The 24,498-nt window shown below is 39.6% G+C and overlaps 1 protein-coding gene across 3 annotated transcripts in view; it reads left to right on the top strand.

The window, feature by feature from the left end:
* The window catches only part of xrcc4 (X-ray repair complementing defective repair in Chinese hamster cells 4), a 377,465-nt gene that overhangs the window by 31,531 nt on the left and 321,436 nt on the right, over nt 1-24,498 (top strand). For all 3 annotated transcript variants that reach the window (XM_048592213.1, XM_048592222.1, XM_048592219.1), the window contains exon 3: nt 4,471-4,658. In XM_048592213.1, the coding sequence (XP_048448170.1) occupies nt 4,471-4,658 (188 nt within the window). The remainder of the gene's footprint in view (nt 1-4,470; nt 4,659-24,498) is intronic.

Below are 24,498 nucleotides of genomic sequence, written 5' to 3'. Positions count from 1 at the left end.
AAGGTGAAACTGGGATACTGAAGCCATTTTTAAAGAAATTGTCAGGACACTGGTACATTGAATGAAAATCTGGGACATCTGGTCACTGTACTTATGGATCTTTTACATGTGGAAATGCAGACAGCGAAAATGTTGACTTTGCTTCGCAAATGAAAATCATGTTTTTGAGATAATGCAAAGTACCTGAATAATGATTGTGACTTTCTCTAGAAGTTATTTAATTTTGATGATAGAAGAATTCAAAATTTAATCAAATGATTGTTTTATTTACAGTGTGGCCATGCTTGTTTAGTGAACAAATACTATTTGCATGTTAAATTCAATGTTTGAATGCTATTTGACTGAATGCAGTGGTTTAGTGCTTATGTAACATGCTTAGGTGAAAACTAAATTTCGAATGAATTTCAAGTATGTCATCTTTGGTGTGCCAGAAATCCAAGGATCCCACAGGAGTGAACAGACTTATGTGGCATTCTGTAACTGATGCTGTTGTTTTCTCTTAATCATAAAATTTTCTGTAAAGAAACATTCTCCCCTTTCTGCAAAATAAAAAGTCGGAAGGAAACCATTTTAAAACGTTTCAGAAGAATGGAGAAGTGGACGTGTCAGACGTGCTGTTTTAGATTTCCTTCTAGAAAACACAAGCTAGGGCTTTCAGCTCCTACTTGATGTGTAGGTAGATTTTCTTTGGCAATGTTAAGGCAATAAAGACAATGTGCGGGCAATAAGAAGAATCCTGCAGGTTCTGATACTGGAGTGCCATTCCCTCTTTGCTTTTTACCCAAATGATGTGTAACACTTCGGGAGTAATGATAAATTTATCTTGTGGTGGAATAGGTGTGCTGTGTAAAATAGAGGTCTGGAATAACTAAGCAAAACCCAATTTTTTTTTTGCATTGGTGCTAATGTTACCCCGTTACAACTTCCACGCTGTTGCCAAGTCAGAGAAACTTATTTTAAAAGTAAATTGTGTTCCATAGTCAATTCTGTGTCATTCTATCAATGAATCTTATGTACTTGAACTTCCTTGTGTTTGATTAAAGTAGGTCCAATTTGCTAAAAATAACCTAGAATTTATTTTGTGATGTTAAGATTTTAAAAAAAACCTGACTCTGTTTTACAGTATTTAATTTGGCAACAAATAGCTCACCTTAATTTAATATCAGAAACTGATGCATTTCGAAACTTTGTAAATAAGGAAATCACATTTTGCTGATTGAAGTTATGCAGAGGCTGCAATTCATTGGAACTCATGGGAAACCGATCTTTATGATTTGAAATTATTGAAGTCTGAATTATAGTTAAACTGCAAATACGTGAATGCATGGAGTATAATAAGTAAGATTGGTGAGTTCCAGGTACAGATTGTCTTGTGTGATTATGGCGTTGTTGCTCAAGTAAGGATAGAACTTATCCTTATTATTAAATAATCCAGGGATACAAGGTGTTCAGAAACGATAGGACAGAAAAGAGGAAAGTTGGTGATATTGGTTAAGGATCGCGTTGCAATGCTGGGGAAAGAGACAGCTCCGGGGGTGCAAGGACAGAATCAATTTGGCTGGACCCAAACAAAGAAAGGGATCCATGTAGTCTACTGCGAAGGATGTAGAGAACCAAATTTGCAGGGAAATTGTAGAGGGGTGCAAGTGTTCTCAAGTAGTTATAATGGGGGATTTGAATATCCTGTACATGGACAGGAATAATGGTAATGTAAAAGGCAGAGAGGGCCAAGTGTTCCAATGTACTAATGACCCAGATGTTGTGTGCAGGGGGAAAGTTTCAATGTTTATGGGCGATACAAAATTTGGGAACATTGTGAACTCTGAGAACCCAGTCTGGAACTTCAAAAGAACATCGACAAGTTAGTGAAGTGGGCAGATAGATGGCTGATAAAGTTTAACGCGGAGAAGTGTGAGGTGATTCATTTTGGTGGGAGAACATGAAAACACAAGAAAAAATAAAGCAGGTACAGGTGCTAAGGGACCGCAATGTGTGTGTATATAAGTCTTTCAAGCTGACAGGACAAGTGGAGAGAACAGTTAATGAAGTATAGAGTACCTTGGACTTTATTAATAAAAGCCCGCAGCGCTAGATCAATGAGGTGATGTTGAACTTGAATAAGTCACTTGTTCGACCTCAGCTGGAGCATGGTGTGCACTCCTGGGTGCCACACTATACGAAGGATGGGACTATGTTGGAGTGTGTGCTGAAGAAGTCCACAAGAATGGTTGTGGGAGTGGGAAACTTCCATTGTGAAGGTAGGCTGGAGAAATTTGGTCTGTTTTATTGATCAGAGAATACGCAAGGAAGATTTGATGGAACTTGGAACTTGTAAAAATTACAATAGGTCTGAATGGAATGGGGAGGGAGAAATTCTTGCTGGATGGAGGATGGAGAATGAAGAATGAGAAGTCCCAAATTTAAAGTGTTCTGCAAGAGAAGCAAAGATGCTGCAAGCAAAAGCTTTTTCATGCAGGGAGTCTGAAATGCACTGACTGGAAGTATGGCGGAGGAGAGCCAATCAAGGCATTCAACAGGGCATTAGCTGATTACTCAAATAGAAACAAATTACAGGGATATGGGTAAAGGCATGAGATTGGCAGCAAGTCATAATGCTCATTTGGAGAACTGGTTACAATGGCCACCTCATGCACTGTTCTGTGGTTTATTCCATGTATGTTGAATGTGGACCTTTTTCCAAAATAGGTGCTTGTGGACATGGCAATTTAATTTGTAGCATGAATAAAAATGCAGCACACCAGTGTAAGTTATCAGGAATGAGCTCTTTCCGTTTAGAATCCTTTTCTCAGCATAAGCTAAAGAATGAAATTGCTAGTTTTCCCAAGCTATAACTGAATACCGTTGGCTGACTTACATTGGCTCTAAGCCTGCCAAGGTATTGACTTTAAAATTCTAATACTTATTTCCAAATTCCTTGTGGTCTCACCACTCCCTGTGTCTGAACTTCTTCCAGTCATCCAAAACCGTTGTGTTCCTTCTAATCCCTAGATTTGGGGAAGGTTCTGTTTGATTGGAAAGGTGGTAAATGTAACTCCTTCATTTAAAATGAGAGGAGGAGTGAAAGCAAGAAGCTACAGGCCAATTAGTGTAATGTCTGTCATAGGGAAAAAAGTAAGAAGCAATTGTTAAAGACCTTATAGCAAGGCACTTTGAAAGATTCATTGTGGAAAGATGGAAAACACAAATGGTGAAGGTACTGTATGCCTGGGGTGTCTGAATTTGTGTTCCACAAGAGATCTTTTGCTTTCTAGTTCAAATTAAACACTTCACAATTGATATACTTTTTTTCATAGAAAAGGAAAGCTAAAACAATATTTGCATTTTTAACAGAATAATGTTCACAGACCTAACTTCCTTTATCATTGACTCTGTCCAGACCCACTTCACAACTGCTGTGACCAACATTTTTTTCTTTCATGGGATGTGGGCTTCACTGACAATGCAAGCATTTGTTGCTCTTTCTCACTTGTCCATTTCAAGAACCAGTTGAGAGTCAACTACATTGCTGTGGGCCTGAATTCACATGTAGATCAAATTAGGTAAAAGAGCCTTTTCGTAGAGTCATAGGGTTTAACATCTTGGAAAGAGACCCTTCATCCCATTTTATCAGTCATCTAACACCTACCCACTTTAGTCCCATTTTCCACCATTTGGCCTGTAGCTTTGAATGATGTGGCACTTCAATGATCGTCTATTTACTTCTTAGAGGTTGTGATGGTTCCACCTCTACTATCTTTTCGGGCACTGAGTTCCAAAAACTCACCATTGGGAACAACCCATAATATCAACAATGTCACATCCCATATGTTAATCAGCGGTCTCAACTCATCTGCCTCCTTGCATTAAAATAAATTCCATCTAAACTTGCCAAACTCCCTTGTGTTTAACATGACTACATATACTCTGCCTATCAGACAGACTTGGCTTTCCTCCTGCGTTTGTCCGTGCATCACCCATTGTTGTACCTCCATTCCCTGTCCCATTCCAGATTAGTTTAAACACTTAAAAACCAGGCAAGCAAAATTTTGGGGTTTAGCTGCCATACCAACTGAGCTCAATCTGGGCCACGCATGCCCAGGCTTTTATTTGGAAGTTCTTCTTCTGCTGTTCACCTCCATGTTTGGTCTGCTGCTGCTGCTCCGACTGGCACTTCTTGGAGTCAGAGTAGACTATAGATTAGAGAAACCTTATTCTTATTTATGTCCGGAGTCCCATTCGGCCCTGTTTCCCAAACTACATCACAGTGATGCTGGTTACTACATACTCTTCCTTCCTAAAGGAAACCAGTGAACCTACTGGAGTTTTATGACAATCGATAGTGGTTTTGTGGTTATCATTACTGAGAGTAGCTTTATGTTAAATTTAATTTTAATCAGTCTGTTTGTTTAGTTATTTACTAAATTCAAGGTGAAATTGCTTACACGTGCAATTTGACAATTCTACTTCCAGTGTCAGAAAATCAAGTAACAATGGAAGCAAAAGAGGCTGAAATGGACAGAGAAAAATATGTTGATGAACTTCGACAAGCACTGACAATGGGTGAAGAAAGGGTGAAAACCTACAGCTTTGACTTTTTTAAGGATAATGACAAGGACGTTTTCCATTTTTTATATGAAAAACTTATGCAAGACATCTCAGTAAGTACAGTTGAATATTTTAGTTCAAGGACAATGGTTTTATTTGTGTAAAAAGATAGGAAAGTCTGATGCTGCTTGGCCTGCTGTGTTCATCCAGCTCTTCACCTTGTTATCTCAGATTCTCCAGCATCTGCAGTTCCTACTATCTCAGTAACTTTGTTAGTTCAATTTTGAAGAAATTTACCTTGTTAACATTACAGTTAATGTGTTGATTAGCTCAGTTGATTGGATGGCAGGCTTATAATGCAGAGTGATGTCAACAGTGTGGGCTCAAGTTCTGCACTGGCTGAGGTTACCATGGAGGACTCTCCTTCTCAACCTCTCCCCTCATCTGATGCAACACTAGTCATGTCTCTCTAATGAGCGAACAACTTTATGGTCTGGTAAGACAATGATGAATTTTACTTTCGTCATTATGTTAACGGATGATTATTTATGAATGCGCTTTTCAAATTTGGAAAATGTGTTGTAAAAGACATTTCTCCTCATCTCCAGAGTTTTACAGATGGGCGCAAATCGGTTGGAGTTGAACGTGTTTGCTTCCGATGTGGACATGTCGAGATATTAAATTCTGTGTTCCAGAATTTAATTTCCTACTTAGTGCATTTAAATTATTGGGAATGTTGTATATTGTTTTCTTTACAACGTGTTAGAAATGGAATATTATTTCTTAAACAATTATGTCTCAATGTCCTATTAATTTTATGTATTCATATTCTAGCCATCATATTCTTTTAATCCCTTAGCTCTCTCCATCTCTACTGTTTTAACCTCTTCAAACATGCTTTCCGTTTCATACTGCACTCATTTATTTTCTCCTGTTTTACATTTGTCTTGGAATAACCTGATATCAGAGATTACGATGGCCTTCATTTTTCAGCAGCAGAGGGAGAGGCGACAGCGAGGACCAGGGGGCTGCCGGGAATATAGTTATTTATCTATTAATTGGTTATTTGAAAGGACCATAGCAGAGAAGTATTAGAAAGTATTTAACTCATAAATTGATATAAAGTAATTAACTAAGTGGAGATGGCTGGGCAGGTGATGTGCTGTAGCAGTATGATGTGGGAGCTGGCTGATCCCATTGTGAACGGCAGTGACCACATCTGCAGCAAGTGTTGGTTGCTGGAAGAACTCCGGCTCAGAGTTGAAGATCTGGAATCTGAGCTTCAAACACTGCGGCACATCTGGGAGGGGGAAAGTTACCTGGACGCTTTGTTTCAGGAGACAGTCACACCTGGTAGATTAAATAATTCAAATTCAGTTAGTGATCAGGGACAACAGGGTGTGACTGCAAGTGAGGCAGGTAGGGGGATCCTGAGTTCAGGAGTGGAGGAGCTTCAGCTTTTGACCTTATCCAACAGGTACGAGATACTTGCTCCCTGTGTGGATGAGGAAAAGGGCTGCGGGGAGGATGAGCCAGCTCACCACGGCACCATGGTGCAGAAGGCCATTCAAGAGGGGGGAGCAAAAAGACAAGTGGTAGTTATAGGGGATTCTATAGTTAGGGGGATAGATAGTATCCTTTGCAAGCCGGATTGGGAGTCCCGCATGGTGTGTTGCCTGCCCGGTGCCAGGGTGCAGGACATCTCTGACTGGTTTGAAAGGATATTGGAGCGGGAGGGGGAGGATCCAGTTGTTGTGGTCCATGTTGGGACTAACAACATAGGCAAGGCTAGGATGGAGGACCTGTTTGGGGATTATCAAGCACTAGGAACGAAATTAAGGAACAGGTCCTCGAGGGTCATAATCTCCGGATTACTGCCCGAGCCACGTGCAAATTGGCTTAGGGACAAGAAAATTAGGGAAGTAAACACGTGGCTAAGGGAGTGGTGTGGAAAAGAGGGGTTCCATTTCATGGGGCATTGGCATCAGTTTTGGAACCGGAGGGATCTGTACTGATGGGATGGTCTCCACCTGAACCGATCTGGAACCAGTGTTCTTGCGAAAAGGATAAATAGGTGGTCACTAGGACTTTAATCTAGTGAGTTGGGGGAAGGGAAAGGGAAAACGACAGGGAGTATGATGGTAAATAAAAAGGTAAGCAGCAGGTTAGCATGTGTGCAGGAGGGTTTAAGTTCAAGGCAGACTATGAAAGAAGCAAAAAGGAAGGATAACTCAGGAGATATTATTAGAGATGCTGGAAATCATGAGGGTAAGAAAGCTAGCATAAAGGCACTTTACCTGAATGCTCGTAGCATTCGTAACAAGGTTGATGAGTTAACGGCACAAATCATCGCGAATGAATATGATTTGGTAGCCATTACGGAGACATGGTTACAGGATGGTCACGACTGGGAGTTAAACATCCAAGGGTACCAGACTATTCGGAAGGACAGACAGGAAGGTAAGGGAGGTGGTGTTGCCCTGATATTCAAGGACGCCGTCAGGGCGGTGATGAGAGATGATATAGGTTCTATGGAGAATGAGGTTGCATCCATTTGGGTGGAAATTAGAAATTCTAAGAGGAAAAAGTCACTGATAGGCATAGTCTATAGGCCACCAAATAATAACGTCACATTGGGGCGGACAATAAACAAAGAAATAACTAATGCCTGTAAAAATGGTACGGCAATTATCATGGGGGATTTTAGTCTACATGTAGATGGGTCGAACCAGCTCGGTCAGGGTAGCCTTGAGGAGGAGTTCGTTGAGTGTATCCGTGATAGTTTTCTTGAACAGTATGTAATAGAACCGACGAGGGAGCAAGCTATCCTAGATCTGGTCCTGTGTAATGAGACAGGAATAATTAATGACCTCATAGTTAGGGATCCTCTTGGAAGGAGTGATCACAGTATGGTTGAATTTAGAATACAGATGGAGAGTGTGAAGATAAAATCCAATACCAGGGTCCTGTGCTTGAACAAGGGGAACTACAATAGAATGAGGGAGGACTTGGCTAAAGTAGACTGGAAACAAAGATTTTATGGTGGGACAGTTAACAAGCAGTGGAGAACTTTCAAAGCAATTTTTCAAAGTGCTCAGCAAAAGTATATTCCAATGAAAAGGGAGGACTGTAAGAAAAGGGGTAATCTGCCATGGGTGTCTAAAGAAATAGGGGAGGCTATCAAATTGAAAGAGAACGCATACAAAGTGGCCAAAAACAGCATGAAACTAGAAGATTGAGAAAACTTTAAAGGTCAACAGAAAGCCACAAAAAGAGCTATAAAGAAAAGTAAGATAGAACATGAGAAAAAACTAGCACAGAATATAAAGACAGATAGCAAAAGTTTCTATAAATATATAAAACGAAAAAGTGTGGCTAAAGTAAACGTTGGCCCTTTAGAGGATGAGAAGAGGAATTTAGTTATGGGATATGATGAAATGGCCGAGGCATTGAACAGGTATTTTGTATTGGTCTTCACAGTGGAGGACACTAATAACATGCCAGTAATTGACAAAGAGACGAAGGTAGGTGAGGATCTGGAAACATCATTATTACGGAAGAGGTAGTGTTAGACAAGCTAATGGAGCTAAGGATTGATAAGTCTCCTGGCCCTGATGGAATGCATCCCAGGGTACTAAAAGAGATGGCGGGAGAAATAGCAGGTGAGCTGGCGGTAATTTTCCAAAATTCGCTGGACTCTGGGGCAGTCCCAGCAGATTGGAAAACAGCAGATGTGACGCCACTGTTTAAAAAGAGAAGTAGACAAAAGATGGGGAATTATAGACCGGTTAGCTTAACCTCTGTAGTGGGGAAGATGCTTGAGTCTATTATCAAGGAAGAAGTAGCAAGGCATCTGGATAGAAATTGTCCCGTTGGACAGACGCAGCATGGGTTCATGAAGGGCAGGTCATGCTTGACAAATCTTTTGGAATTCTATGAAGACATTACGAGCGAGGTGGACATTGGGGCCCCAGTGGATGTGGTGTACCTAGATTTCCAAAAGGCCTTCGACAACGTGCCGCACAAGAGGCTACTGCATAAGATAAGGATGCACGGCATTAAGGGAAAAGTATTAGCATGGATAGAGGATTGGTTGACTAACAGGAAGCAAAGAGTGGGGATAAATGAGTGCTATTCTAGCTGGCAGTCAGTGACTAGTGGTGTGCCTCAGGGATCGGTGTTGGGACCGCAATTATTTACAATTTATATAGATGATTTGGAGTTGGGGAACACGCATAGGGTGTCAAAGTTTGCAGATGACACTAAGACGAGTGGCAGAGCAAAGTGTGCAGAGGACTGTGAAACTTTGCAGAGGAACATAGATACATTGAGTGAGTGGGCAAAGGTCTGGCAGATGGAATACAATGTAAATAAATGTGAAGTCATACATTTTGGTAGGAGTAATAGTAAAAAGGGTTATTACTTGAATGGTAAAAAGTTGCAGCATGCTGCTATGCAGAGGGACCTGGGTGTCCTTGTGCATGAATCACAGAAGGTAGGTCTGCAGGTACAACAAGTAATTAGGAAGGCAAATGGAATTTTGTCCTTCATTGCTAAAGGGATTGAGATTAAAAGCAGAGAGGTTATGTTGCAGCTGTACAAGGTGCTGGTGAGGCCACAACTGGAGTACTGTGTGCAGTTTTGGTCTCCTTACTTGAGAAAGGATGTATTGGCACTGGAGGGAGCGCAAAGGAGATTCACTAGGTTGATTCCGGAGTTGAGGGGGTTGGCTTATGAGGAGAGACTGCGTAGATTGGGATTATATTCATTGGAATTCAGAAGATTGAGGGGGGATCTTATAGAGACATATAAAATTATGAAGGGAATAGATAAGATAGAAGTAGAGAGGATGTTTCCACTGGCAGGTGAAGCTAGGACAAGAGGGCATAGCCTCAAGATTAGAGGGAGCAGATTTAGGACTGAATTGAGAAGGAATTTCTTCACCCAGAGGGTTGTTAATCTATGGAATTCCTTGCCCAGTGAAGTAGTTGACGCTACTTCAGTAAACGTTTTTAAAGAAAAGGTAGATATTTTTTGAACAATAAAGGAATTAAGGGTTACGGTGAGAACGCGGGTAAGTGGATCTGAGTCCACGAAAAGATCAGCCATGATCTTATTGAATGGCGGAGCAGGCTCGCAGGGCCAGACGGCCTACTCTTGCTCCTAGTTCTTATGTTCCTATGTTCTAAAAGTACTTCATTTGCCATTTGCGTTTTCAGACAACTTGTTACACAGTTTTTTTGGTAAAATTATTAATTAATTTAATTTTTGATATTTTACCATGCTAATATTCTAAAGAAAGCACAATGAAATTTCCAAAATTTGAGGCTTCATGTTTAACTTGGCACATATTGTAGTGCTGTATCTGTGTAAGCATGTCATAATTAAAGTTTATTTGAGATATCTTTTCATCAGGATTCTTTTCGCAATAGAGATCTGTACATATATTCTGTATAAGATAAAACTTGAGTAAATGTTGAAAGGTGAATTTTCCTTGTCAGTCCCATTTGTTTATATTCCAAGTTGATCTGCTATGAAAAGTACATGTTTGTATGAAACAGAGACAATCATTCCATGATTCCTGCATATGATTCTTCTTGTAGAACTTTGGGATCTGCTTATGGAACCAGCTTCCATTAATCAAATTTGAGGCTTTTTTTAGGCAATTGAGAACTGAAATTTGGGAGCTTTTGCTAGAATCACAGAATCCCTACAGTGCAGATAGAGGCTATTCGGCCTATCGAGTCTGCACTGAACCTCCAAAGTGTATCCCCACAACCCTGCATTTCACATGGCTAATCCACATAGACTGCCCATCCCTGGACACCTATGGGACAATTTAGCAAGGCCAATCTACCTAAACTGCAGTTTACAGTTGAATATGTACAAATGGGGCATTTATCTGCAAAAGTCAGAGTTGCCACAGTTAGTGACTAAGAAGTCCAGGAATTGGTGGTGAGTGGCTGAGAAATCTGGTGTGGCCTGTTATGAAGTTGTATAGAGTAATCGTGAATTGGAAGGCAGGAAGCTAGAATATGTTTGTACAAAAAAAAATGCATGTTCTCTTTAAGCTTTCTAAACTTACAGATTTATACAGAAAATGGGCCTATAAGTACCTACAGATTACAGACAGTTCTAAAAATTGAAACATGTATCCATTCGCTGTGTGATTAGAAACCTTAGGCTTGTTTTGATGATTTGGCAACAAGCTGGACTCAGCTAGTTAATTTAAATCAAGCACTCAGCGATTGAAAGCCAATTGAATTTCAAACTGATGCTTTTGAAACCAATTATAATGGAAGAGGTTGATGTGTCATTGTGGGTATATAAGAAGCATTTTTTTTAAAAATAGAGGTAAAAGTGAACTGCCAACTGAACAGAAAGCAAATCCGCCATCTGAGAAATAATCTGGGCTGAGAAGTGGCAGATGGAGTTTAACCCTGAAAAGTGTGAGGTGATTCATTTTGGAAGGACAAATTTGAAAGCAGAATACAGGGTTAACGGAAAGATTCTTGGCGGTGTGGAGGAGCACAGGGATCTTGGGGTTCATGTCCACAGTTCCCTGAAAGCTGCCACCCAGGTGGATAGAGTTGTTAAGAAGGCGTATGGTGTGTTAGCTTTCATTAATAGAGGGATTGAGTTCTAGAGCCGTGAAGTTATGCTCCAGCTATACAAAAGCCTGGTTCGGCCACATCTGAAGTATTGTGTCCAGTTCTGGTTGCCTCATTACAGGAAAGATATGGAAGTGTTGGAAAAGGTGCAGAGGAGATTTACCAGGATGTTGCCTGGAATGGAGGGAAGGTCTTATGAGGAAAGCTTGAGAGAGTTAGAGCTTTTCTGTTTAGAATGACGAAGGATGAGAGGTGACTTGATAGAGGTGTACAAAATGATCAGAGGTATAGATAGAGTGGACAGCCAGAGACTTTTTCCTAGGATGGAGGTAGCTATTACGAGGGGGCATAGTTTTAAAGTGAGTGGAGGTAGATATAGGGGAGATGTCAGAGGTAGGTTCTTTACTCAGAGAGTGGTCGGGGCATGGAATGCATTGCCAGAGAGGGTAGCGGAGTTGGCCTCATTAGGGGCATTTAAGCGGCTTTTAGGTAGACATATGGATGATAGTATAAGGTAGGGGTGGAGGTTAGATAGACCTTAGGATTAGGATAAGAGTTTGGCACAACATCGTGGGCTAAAGGGCCTGTACTGTGCTATACTGTTCTATGTTCTAAACCTAGCTCTCTCTCAAAATCATTAAGCTGTCTTAAAAACAGCACCATCAAAGGTACCACAACATTTCTAGCTCCGAGTTCTCACAGAAGAAATTACAGAGAAAACATCCCTGACAGCAGAATCAGCAGAAGAAAGGCGTTTGTGATGTGAGATCAACAGAAGGCAGAGTGCTCCAGAAGATTACATTCTGTGTGAAATTGGAGAGATTAAGTTTTAATCTATTATAGTCCTATTAATTAGGTTTATATAAGTGGGACTTGTGTTTGTTTGAACAGCATTCCAGTAGACTTTCGTTCAGTTAGGGAATAGTTCGTACTTAAGGGGGAATTGTTCAGTTTGTTAGTAATTCTGTTAATTTGTTCATTGTTAGGGTTAAAAAAATAATTTGTTACTTGTTACTTATAAAGTGGATCAGGGATTTTCTTTGTTTTAACCACTCTTTTAGCAGATTACGAGGGGCAATGTGGGCTTATCTGGGTGTTTTGGGGGAGTAATTATCAGAAGGAAACCTCTACTCCTGTCATAACAGACTGGTGCTGGTGTTTTGGTTTAATTATCAGAGGAGTTTGACCTCCCTCCCCTCTTCCTAACAGGCCCATCTCAATGGCAGGACCTAGTTGCTCCTCCATATTTTATGATGATGCAAGATGAATCTCTTGCTCGGCAGCAGCATGTTCTAAATGAGAGGGAAAGCCTCATTAATACTCAGCTTTCTCTCTTGTCAAGCAAGTCAGATGTTCGGAAATTTTGACAAGGAAACCAGAACGGGTACCTGGTGCATTCAGCTCCCCGCTTGCTCTCAGTAACCTTTGTGTTGCATACGATCAAACTGAATCTTGGACAATGACTCACTAGCACCAGCTGCGCACACTCCTTGCCCACAGACATTGGCCCAGCATCTATTAATCCATGACAGCCATGATGGCATGTCTCTGATACACTAACAGGCCGCTCACAGAGTCAGTTAGCATGGAAATCAGTGCATGCTGACTATAATCCAAAACTAAAGTACTTGTACCTGCCTGTGCTTGACCCATAGCCCTCCAAACATTTCTTATTCATGTACTTCTCTAAATGTCTTTTAAACCTGGTAACTGTACCCCTATCCACGCTTCCACTGGAAGTTCATTCCACACCACTCTCTGTAACAAAAAATAAAATTGCCCCCATGTCTTTTTTAAATCTTTCTCCTCTCACATTAAAAATATGCCCCCTAGTCTTGAAACCCCCCACCCTCGGGAAAAAGATACCTTTATGTATACTCCTCATTATTTTATAAAACTCTGTAAGGCCCAGTACCCTTCCAGAGACCTTGAAGTTCTCAGAATACATAGTTCTGAGGAAGGGTCATTGGACCCAAAACGTTAACTCTGATTTGCCAGATGCTGCCAGACCTGCTGAGCTTTTCCAACAATTTCTGTTTTTGTTTCTATTTCCAGCATGTGCAGTTTTTTTCGGTTTTTATTTAGGACCTTATTAACACCCATTTCCGATAGTTGAGACCTGGATCTAGCAGACAGTTTGGACGGTAAAATACTGTCTTTTTGTGATGCAGAAATCTGATTTATATTGTCAGGGTGAACTTCAGCCTCTATTGGTTTTATTTGTATTCTCCTTTTGTTTTTTGTTAATAAAAGCTCATGTTTTGATTTGTTCAATTGCTCGCCTGCATATGATGTTCCCCTCCTCGACAGTGTGAAGTTGTGGGTATACAGTGTGACTGGGAACTTGGTTGTACTGACTTCGAGGTTGTAGTTACAGACAGGTAAAACATATGGTGAAATGGTCAACTGTAACTAGAGTGAGAGAATAGAGTTGTATGTACAAGGGAGTGTCAGCAATGTCAGTTTGTGTGCAGTGTGTCTTTGTGGCTGCTGTATTGTGATGTTGTCAATGAGGGACAATGCTGGATTTGCCAATGCTTCTGCAGATGCACAGTGGCCTTTTGAAAGATGGCACAGGTTCAAGGGACCCTTGTCTTTCAGTGGATACCCACTGACTGGTGAGTTGTTCTGGGAATCATGTGTGGTAGGATGGGGCTGGAACCAAACGTGGAAGATCCCATGAGGATGAAATAGGTAATAAATACATTGAGTTTAGTGACGTATGACGAGGGAACTCTCTAGACCTCATGAAGAACCCTCCAAAAGACTTGACACGAATAGAACTTAGCCAAAGTAACTTCCAGCTTAACATTTCAAATTTCAGATCAGAACCCTGATGAAAGATCATTGACCTAAAATGATAACTCACTTTCCTCCCCATGGATTCTGCTTGATCATATCTTTGTTAGCATTTTATCTTTTTATTTTAGTTAGAGTTTAATCTGTCTAAGTGTAACAATTCCAGTCCTGCCTGAGTAGAGACAAATCATTGATAAAGCAACTTGTCAGAAGAATGAAAGCCATGTTGACCTTAATTTGGACTTAATTTGTTTTGAATCCAGTCTGACTGTTCTCTGGAGATGTTTCAAAGAAAAGCCACACTCCACTTGAAACATTAACCTGTTTGTCTTTGCACAGAGCTGCTGAGTTTCTCCAGCATTTTCTCTTCGTATTCCAGATTTTCAGCATCTGTACCATTTTTCTTTAATTTGAGGATTGCTTGTAAAGTGGGAGGTTGATACTCTTTAATAACTTGTATAGAGGGTAAATGTATAATTTGTCAGGAACCCTGAAAGTAAAGCTGTGCAATGTGTAAAAGAAGAGAGCCTATAAGTTTATGTTATTTTATATCTTTTGTTATTAAAAGCACCATGACTAAAACTACTTATAAAATTGCTGTAGCCACTTGCTTTGATGTATGCCCCTGTTGTGTATTTACAAGCATTGTGTAAAGGTAGATTTATCGACAGTTTAACAAGTGGCTGCGTTGTGAAGCATAAACATAAAATAAGATGGAACGCAAAATAGTTTTTTGGGAATTGCAAGCTCGAGGTAAGTGATAAGTCAATCATGAAAGTAACAGTGGCCTTAGTGCAGTTGGTGCACAGGAAAGCAGTGTGTGTCACTACCAGCTGCTGTACAACCTGGGCCACCCACACGCCTTCACTCAGTGAAGGCCACCAAAGATTGCAGACTGACCATTCAAACCACTGCCACCTAAACAAACACCACAGGACAACCACAGAGTTGGCCTATGCTCTAAACAGGTCTAAAAGTTATTAATTGTGAAATATATTCATGTCATGGAATACAAGTACATTTTATTAGCTTCACAGAAAACTTTGAGGATAAATATTGGTTTCCCTGATGATAGTGCTAACACAATACTTTTCCATAGTGCTTTTGACTTAAAAATGTTAATTTTGCATTGATGGGAAAATTCTCTAATTTGGGCTGTTTTGAAGCTCTGCATTAAAGTATAGCCTGCTTTCTGCGAGGCAACTGGTTGATTTGCATCTTTTATATGTGACCATTTGAATGTGAACTAAATTATCACATCCTTTTTGATATTGCTGTGAACGTTTCGGTAATTGGTGAATATTTTCTTACTTTTCATAATTATTTAAAATTATGCATTTCTCAAATCTGCAATCACCAAACTATAATTAGTGTGATAAGTGAGATCGCAAGAGAAGTTTGAGATGCGAACTGCTATTCATTTAGGTTCATACTGTAAATTCCTGGATTCAACCAATCCATCATACAAATTTTTTTTCCTTGTAATCCAGGGTTTAGCTTTGTTTGTTACAAACTCATTTAGCTGAACAGTGGAACAAAGAGATTGTTACGGAACCCTTTACTTTGTACACTTCCTATTGGATTATATATCATCATGTATGATGAGCAGAGAGGGTAAATATTCTTACCAGACCAAGATTCAGCCCTCGGACTAACAAATATTGAGAAAATAGTATTTGATTTATGCATATGATTGATGTATATTTTATGCAGTACATAAAATAATAAAGCCATGACCCACTGACTGTTTGCATGTAGATTTGAAACAGAAGTCTGACAGAGCAATTCTGCTTGATGAGGCCAATATTCCACACACACAGCTCTTTGGGTGTTGGCTAACTGACTGACATATTTACTCATCATAAATTACACCCATCATAATTGTATGATTGGTAGGCCCTTGTCACTGAGTTCACCAATAATGATGACTATAGCTGATAATTATTCCCGAAGGACTCAAACACAACTGCCACTCAAGCCCATGACCTCAAATTGGACCTGGTTTTGGGGAAGATGCTGTGGAGATGCCACTGCAGATATTTTTGGCAATAAGTGTCTGACTGCAATATCATTTGAAGTCACATGGCACAAAATAAGTGCTCATTTGCTTTATCTTTGTTGAATAGATTCCTATTGTAGTGAAAAATGACCACTCTCAAGTCTGTGGGTCAAGAAAGCAATGAATTTATTTGAGAAGATACCCAAAAGGTTTCTCATGAGCGGAGCTCAAATTTATAGTTCTTGACTTCATCTAAGCCCATCCACGTAAAAATGATGGTGAGTCCCATTTTTAATTGCATAAATTTTAATTCCACGTCTTAAAAACTGTTTATCTTTTCTTGTCGTCTCACCACATTAGCACATTTTATAACACACCAGCAAGAATTGCTCTCATCTATTTTATTTATGAATGTGTTAACAGATATTCCCTGTGCAGCACCAGGAGTTGCTGCTCCATGGATTGGGTTGTTGCCATTTAACATCAGTTTCAGTGTCTGATTGCAAAGCAATTTTTCAATTAAATAAGTTCAAGTACGTCACTTGAAATACATAAACAAGTTAAACCCATTTGTTACTGTCACATTAAACCATGCTGACCAGCAGGTATTAACTTCAATCTCTTGCATGTGCTGAGTTAGCTACCCTCAGCTGGAAAACTAGTTATTTTCCACCACAAAGTGTTACACTAGTTTGTGTTTAGCACTAATATTCAAGTGATTTGCAAAATGCAGTTTTCTTCTAAAGAAATGAGAAAATAAGATGGACAAAACAAACTCTCAGTTAAGATTTTTTAGGGCCAGATTTTATCGGCCGTTAGGAGTATTACAAGGAGGCAAGCACTTAAAATGGCACCAGTGGCTAATTTGCTCATTTCATGGCCTCTGTACTGCCCCTGGATTATTGCCCTGGAAGCGGGACGTTGGGAGTGCAACTATCCCCATCCTCACATAGTGATTATTTAATTGCATACATTCTGGGAAAAACCAAACCATGGCTTTGCTAAACTACAGTCAAAATGAATTAAATGAATTTATGACAATACAAATCTACTTGGTCTCATGCTACATGACCTTTCTCAGTTTTGAGTGGGAAAGCACATAAGCACTTCTAGTACCTTGCTTATTTTGACCTGAAATTCCTCACTGTTCAGAGAAACTTGCTGCCAGAAAGCTTGGTAGCAGGGTTCCAAATAGTGTCCGTTAAACATTTATATGCTGTTTGAGGCACAAGCACAAATTTGATTGTTGTAGCTAGCTGGACCTGAGAAATCACACCTAGACCACAGTTTCAGCTTTGAGCATCCGCTGTTTCGAAGATTTTGTGTCATTAGAGAGAGAATAGAGATGGAAGGAGTGAATGAACCTGGCAGTTGGTGTTCTGAATTGAGACAAAATTTACAGAGCTGATGTTTTCCCATGGACAAAGATATACAGAAGAGCGACAAGATTTTTAAAGTGTCAAAAGCAATAGATAAATGTGCATATTTTTTAACTTGGAATTGAGCATAAAGCTAGAAGGTATAGTACAAAATTAATGAGCTTTAACCGATCCTTGCAACTCAAAGAAAATATATTTCCTAGCAGTTTTAGATGTGTGAATTATAGACTCGAGTAAAATGTTAATGTTTCATTGTTTGACACTTCAAAAAAAGTGGTTTGATATCTGTGTGGTTAAAAGGAGCACTGAAAGTTAAAAGGTTAAGTGCAGATGCAGATAATTAATTGCTGTGTGCTAGAAGATATCTGATGAACACCTGGAACAAGCCACTGTTCAAAGATATAAGATTAGGGTATTGGTAAATTTACATTTGGGAGGCAGAGATCTTTTGCACAGTGCTTTCTCGGCGGGGTGGGGGGAGTGGTTTATATGGATTGGCTTGAGTCTGTCTTGCAACAAATGGTGTGTAGTCTGGTAACAATACTTGTAGCAAACATTGTAAAGTAAAAGTGGATTCTGATAGTTATAGAGAAATAAACAGCTGTGACATTCAAAGCTACCCTTATGATATGTAGATTGTCAACTGGTTGTTTCTAATAGTTTTTGCAGGATGATAGTGACTAAGGGTTGAAATCAGTCTGAACCTGGGGATCTTCCTGACCTATGTAATCTGGTTCTGGACTAGGCAATGCACTTAAGTTACTGAGTCTTAAGTGGTGTCTCAGTCTGAAATTTTCTTGCTTCAAAATCTTTTTTGAAGATACTATAGCTGGACTAAGCATCATATGTAGAATCCCATTCTTTTCATGACCCTGTTTCATGTTATATTCTGTAATTCTTTTTTCTCCATTCTCTTGGTTTCCCTGTACCACTTCAAGATTTACTTGCCTGTTTACTTCATGCTCCTGTTTTCCTGCTTTGCCTTTATTTGTTCTCATTTTATTATTTGTGCCACCTATAAACTCTGTGATTTCTTCTGACCATGAACCAGGACGTTGCCTAATTCTCCCTGAGGTAACGTGGATATTTGTCTTAGTTGTAAAGCTGGCATATAATTGTTTTGACCAAAGGTCCTGAGAGACAAGGTCTTGTATTTTGGCTTCCCAACATAACTCCCTGAATTCCCATAGAAATTAATGAGACATGAGGTGATCTGCAAAATAAATTACTCATTGGGCTCGTATTTGAAATTGAATGAGGTAAATCCTTTTGGTTCCCTCTCCCGTTAGTTTGAGAGAGAAAAACACAGTCTTGGCTCAAATGATACTCTGGTTTAAATATGAGTAAAATTTTATTAACTTAAATCCTAGCTACATCCAATCGCTTAGCACATTAAATTCTAAAGTAGCTATGATGTATTGTGAATTTAAAATTTGTTAATTAAAATGCAATAAGCAAACGCAAATAAACTATTTTTCTTCATATACCCTGGTTTATTGGAAATGGAATAAGTATGAGATGAAATGCAAAATATATGCACCTGTTGTTAAGTGTTAGTTTTCTTCTGTGGCTGAATCTATTTGAAATAGGTAATAGTAACATTGGACACGGCTTGTAAAGACTAATGTAGTGTTTTGGTCAAACTGCATGGATAATATTCTAGACCCCAACTGAGAAACAAATTTAGGGGAAGAAACAGGTTGGGGAAAGGTAGAGGGGAATTTGCAGGTTGGGGAAGATGGGGGAGGATATATGGCTAGCTTTGAACATAAAACATTTAACCTTTGACTTCTTTGTTAATCAAGAATCTATCTAACTCGATGTTAAAACCATTCAAAGAGCTTTTCTCCACTGCTCTGTGGGAAGGAAAATTCTACAGACTAATGACCCTTGGTGATGAGGATTTTTTCCTCTCAATCCTAATTGGGAAATTGCTTATTTTTAAAACTGTTTCCGGCTCCTTATCTCTGCTGTAAGGAAAAACATCCTATTGGCATCCATCCTATCAAGTACTTTCACAATCTTATATGTTTAAATGAGATCACCCCTCATTCTTTTGAATTTAGAATGCCCAATCTGTCCAACCTTTCTTCATAGCATAACCCTTTTAACACAGGAATCAGTTAAATGAACCTTCTAATGCAGTTATACCCCTGCTTAAATTGTGAGATATTTAATAATCCAGATACAGTCTCACCAATGGTCCGTACAAGAGCAACAAAACATCCCTATTTTTATATTCCTTACCCCTTCAATAAATGTTACCGTGCAATTTGTCTGCCTGGTCAAATGCTGTACTCTCCTACGTATCTTTGTGTCAACAATAAATTTAGCAAATGTACATTCAGTCCATTCATCCAAGCATATAGATTTTAAATAGTCAAGACTCCAGCATTGAACTCTGTGGCACTCCACTGGTTAATAACATCATGTTAACACAAAAATGACCTATCTATCCCCATTCACTGCTTCCTGTTAGCTAGATTTCTGAAAGAAAGTTTTATCAAGTTAGCTACATCTACAGGTTCCCCAGCATCTGTGTTACTTGTTACTTCTTCAAAGAACTGTAACGTCAAACTTGAATTCCTGCTCAAAAAATCATGATAAACTTGACAGCTATCACTAAGATTTTCTAAGCACCTTGCTGTAACCTTAATCATAGATTCTTGCATGTTCCCACATGATAGATGCAGGCTAACTGGCCTGGTGCAGAGCAAGACGAAGAGGGGAGGAACAGGAAATTTAGAAACATTGTGAACTGTGACAATGGTCGTGTTAAACTTCAAAAGTACATAGTAGGCTGGACAATTGGCAGATAAAATTTCATACAGAGAAACCTGAAATGATTCATTTTGATAAGAATAGGGAGAGACAACACAAACAAAAGATTCAATTCTGAGGGGGATGGAGGAGTAAAGGTACCTGGGTGTCTGAGAAGAACTCATTGAAGGGAGCGGGACAAGTTAAATGAGTAGGCATCCCTGAGCAGCAGTAAGGGATGGCTTTCATGAAGGAGAGTAGTTGATCAATGATTCAGATTACGAACGAGAAATACTGTGGACAGTTTTAGGTGGCTTATCCAAGGAAAGATAGACTGGTGTTGGAGACCCTCCAGAGAATCTTCATTAGGTTGATCCCTGTTGACCCATTTTTAAGGAGTGCCTCATGAGAAGAGGTTGAGTTTGTGGGAGCCTAAATTCACTCATTGGAGTTCAGAAAAATAAGAAGTGACCTTATTGAAACATATCCAATTCTTAGGGGCTTGACAGGGTTGATGCAGAGAGATTGTTTTCCATTGAGGCTAAAACTGGTGGGTATGAGGAGCCACTCAGTTAGGACAGAGATGAAGAATTTCTTCTCTGAGGGTAGTGAATCATAGAATCATGGAATCTCTACAGTGTGGAAAGCATGCCATTCGGCCCATCAGCTCCACACCGACCCTTCAAAGAGCATCACACCCTGATCCACACCTCTACACTGTCCCTGTAACCTTGCGTTTCCCGTGGCTCACCCACCTAGCCTGCACTATGGGCAATTTAGCGTGGCCAATCCACCCAACCAGCACATTTGAACTGTGGAAGGAAATCCACGCACCCAGAGGAAACCCATGCAGACAGAGGAGAATGTGCAAACTCCACACAGACAATCACCTGAGGTTGGAATGAAACCCAGATCCTTGGCGCCGTGAGGTCGTGGTGCCAACCACTGAGCCACCGTGCTGCCAAACAATTTACCAAGGCTCCTTAAACAGCACCTTCCAAACCATCAACCACTACTATCTAGAAGGACAAGTGAAGCAAAAGCCTGGGAACACCTCCATGTGCACATTCCCCTCCAAGCCATTCACCATCTTGACATGGAAATATATGGTCATTCCTTCAGTATCACTGGGTCAAAATCCTGGAACACTGTCTGCAAGAGCATTGAAGGAGCACCAAGGGTGACTAGGAATGTGCAATAGATGCTGTCCCAGCAAACAAATCCTGTATCCCCTGAATAAATAACAAAAAAACTGGACATTTTTGAAGTCATGAAGGAGATCCAACTCATCACACAAGTAAGTGCTTCAAGACTGGATGAAATAGGAAGGAATAAGTGTAGGAGGAATACATTAAAAGAATGGGGCTACTAGATTTTTGGGGGAAGAGAGAGACTTGGCTTTTCAGGTTTTGAGGAACCTGAGGATCCTGATCATCTGCAGAGGAGCTGAGGCCAATGACAACCATTGATACTGTGGCTTGATATTGTGTTGCATGGACTTGATCTGTGGGAGGCAAGAGAGAGAATCAAAGTTCGCGTTTGGTCTTTGCAAGGAAAGGGTCTCCATCTTCAGGTTTGATGACAATGTTTGGGTTGGAAGCTTAAGGGAAAATAGGTCAGAGTGAGGGAGGGGAGAATTGCAATGACTGATGTCACACAACAATTCTCAGTGAAAGAATTTCGAAAGGTATGGAGGTTAGGATGAGGGACCGAGATGAAGAGAGAATATTAAAAATGGGTAAAAGGATACACTGAGCAGGGAAAGCCCTCCTTGTGAAAGAAATGGAAGCAATGACATGGATGACGGAAGATGTACTCAGCATAGTGGTCAGCTCAAAATTCATTGAGGGTCTTGTAAGGGGACCTTACATTTGTTTTGCATGTTCACTTTCTAGATGTAGTTTAATGAAAATGTACAGCAAAACATATTTCAGTATTTTGCACTATTAACACCAAGAATAACAACCAAAATGCATTTGTAAAGCACCCATAGTATATTGCATCCAAAGGTGCAACATGACTGTGGAATCTGATGAAAATGATCTCTGAAGGCACAAAGGAGATGTTAAGAGGGTTAATTAAAAGTCTTGTTCTGAAAAGCTGTGTGTTAAGTGAGCTATTTGTAAGTGCAAATGGATTTTAGAATGCAGATTCTAATGGGTGGTAGCTTGGCCATCACCGGTGAGGTTTTGGAGGGGGACAGTGCCTGTGACCTGGTAAATAATTGGTTTTGAACAACAGAACTCTTGATGAACTGATGATCATGCAGTATGGAAGTTGAGGGCTAGCCTGGAAAGTTGGAATAGTTTAACTATTAAATGACAAAGGCCAGGAAAGAGGACTTCCAGCAGGTAACAGGGCTGGACTAGTGGCTGTAAGACAATTGAAGCTTGCCTCAGAATCAAACAGAATGTTGAGATTGTAAATGGTTTGGTTTAATTTGAGTGTGATCAGGAGGTGCACTGAATGAGTGCTGATTGGTTGCCAAGTGGATTCTGGTAGAGCTGTTGCCACGGAGAATGTACCAGTTGGATGAAGACTGATAGTTAACTGCCAATTCTGTTCAAATTTTAAGCAAGCCAGGCTGCCTCTGATTAACACATTGCTGTGAAAAATGAGCCAGAAAATGGCAATCACCAGTTTTATCGAGTTGAAACAGGTGGCATGTATGGACGTGTTCTTTCTGTTTGCAAATAGGACCCTGTTTGTTAATATTATATAACTTCCAGTATTTGCAAGTACACCACACAGTGAGCCTGACTACTCATCTTAAATTGGTTATCAACATATTTCTTCTCACTCTTGGGATTATTCAGCAAGTGTTGTCCAATCATGCGATCAGATCTAATGTTGGAGAGAGGGTTTTGAGTTTGGGCTGGTTGGATATGGACAGTACTGTACTTGTTGCAAAGAACCAAAGGAGTAGGCTGTTTGGTGTGATCTGCCAATCTTCGGGATGTATGGCCCATGTAATTGGTATGATATTGTCATTAAAATTCAAATAGCACATTTATCATTTGTGTGATAGGATATCTTTTTGGTTTGATAACAGCGTCTTGTTCATGGTGAAGACCACCTTTCTTGCTATTGCATATTAGTGGCATGAAACAGCAATATTCGAGTGCTACCAAACAATGTGGAAATCTTGAATTTATTCCTTCTAAAAGCTGGGGTGGTTGAGAATTGTTTGGAGCTTTCAAAGTTTTGAAAGGTGGAATTTTGTTGGCTAAAGATGAATGGATACTAAGTAAATGGGTTTTAGGTTTAGATCAGCTGTAATCTAATTGAACCGGGGAGCAGGTATAATAGCTTTGACTGCAGCTACTTAAGTTCCTAATAGAATTCACATTTAAATACTAATTTATTGTTTAGGTCACTGCAGATATTTGTTAAATCTGCTGTACTTCATAGCAATGCTGTAATACCGTTTTCTGTATTGGGATCCATTAATAATAACTGAAGTCATGCAAAAACGCATCAATGACTTGTTGTTACGCCTTCTTGGATTTAAGCAACAATTCTGAGAAAACAGAGGTCTTTCAAATCCAGATGGACAACAAAATCCATAGTTAAGATGCACATAGTCTACAGAGACTACTCTGAAAAATAGACCTCCCTATATTTGCCAAGAGGCACTAGCAGTTGGACTGGAATTGAAAACTCTCAAGATTTCACAATTGCTGCAACATGTTACTAAAGGAAATCTCTCAACATTTAACTCATGGATATTTGAAAACCTAAGTTTGACTGTGTTATTTTGTCAGATGTAGGCACACTGGTCTTCTTTGAGCCTTGATTTTAATGTAATTGCCGTGGAGTGCTACATTTAACAGATATTTTCTCATTAAAATTTCATTAAAAATGCATGCCATAGGCTTGTAAAATAGGTTAAATACTTGGGCATTACAAAATATATTGGACTGTGTCATCTCCAACAAAAAAAAAGTTTCAATTATTCTGTGTAAAGAGTACAGAGATGACATCAATGCTGTACTTGTGTTTGTTAAATAAGCAACAAGTTGAAATTATTGCCTACAACTAATTGTGCAGTAGTCATTGAGGAACTGAAAACCACTTGCATCATTTAATTGACTTAAGGCATTCTCATTAACTTAATGTTTCCTCCTTTTTGTTTAAAATGATATGGCATATGCTGTAATGATTGCATGATTGGCAACAAGTGAACCAGTTACAGTAATTATCTCTCTTTTAAAGTACAAAATAGCCACTTAGCTTTTACATACCACTGGTCAGCCCTAATGTTACATTCTTACAACAAGATCATCAGACCACTGGATTATTTATTTATAATTGTAACATCTATCTATCAAAATGTCTTGTTCATCATGTATGCTATTTGTCCACAAGCCTTACTTTGTGTCTTACATTTTCAGTCAGCCTACTT

The sequence above is a fragment of the Rhincodon typus genome, chromosome 3 (assembly GCF_021869965.1).
Source record: "Rhincodon typus isolate 14 chromosome 3, sRhiTyp1.1, whole genome shotgun sequence".
In the NCBI taxonomy this organism is placed as follows: domain Eukaryota; kingdom Metazoa; phylum Chordata; class Chondrichthyes; order Orectolobiformes; family Rhincodontidae; genus Rhincodon; species Rhincodon typus.
Note: the sequence above shows the minus strand (reverse complement) of the source record. Positions and strands in the feature narration are given on the sequence as shown.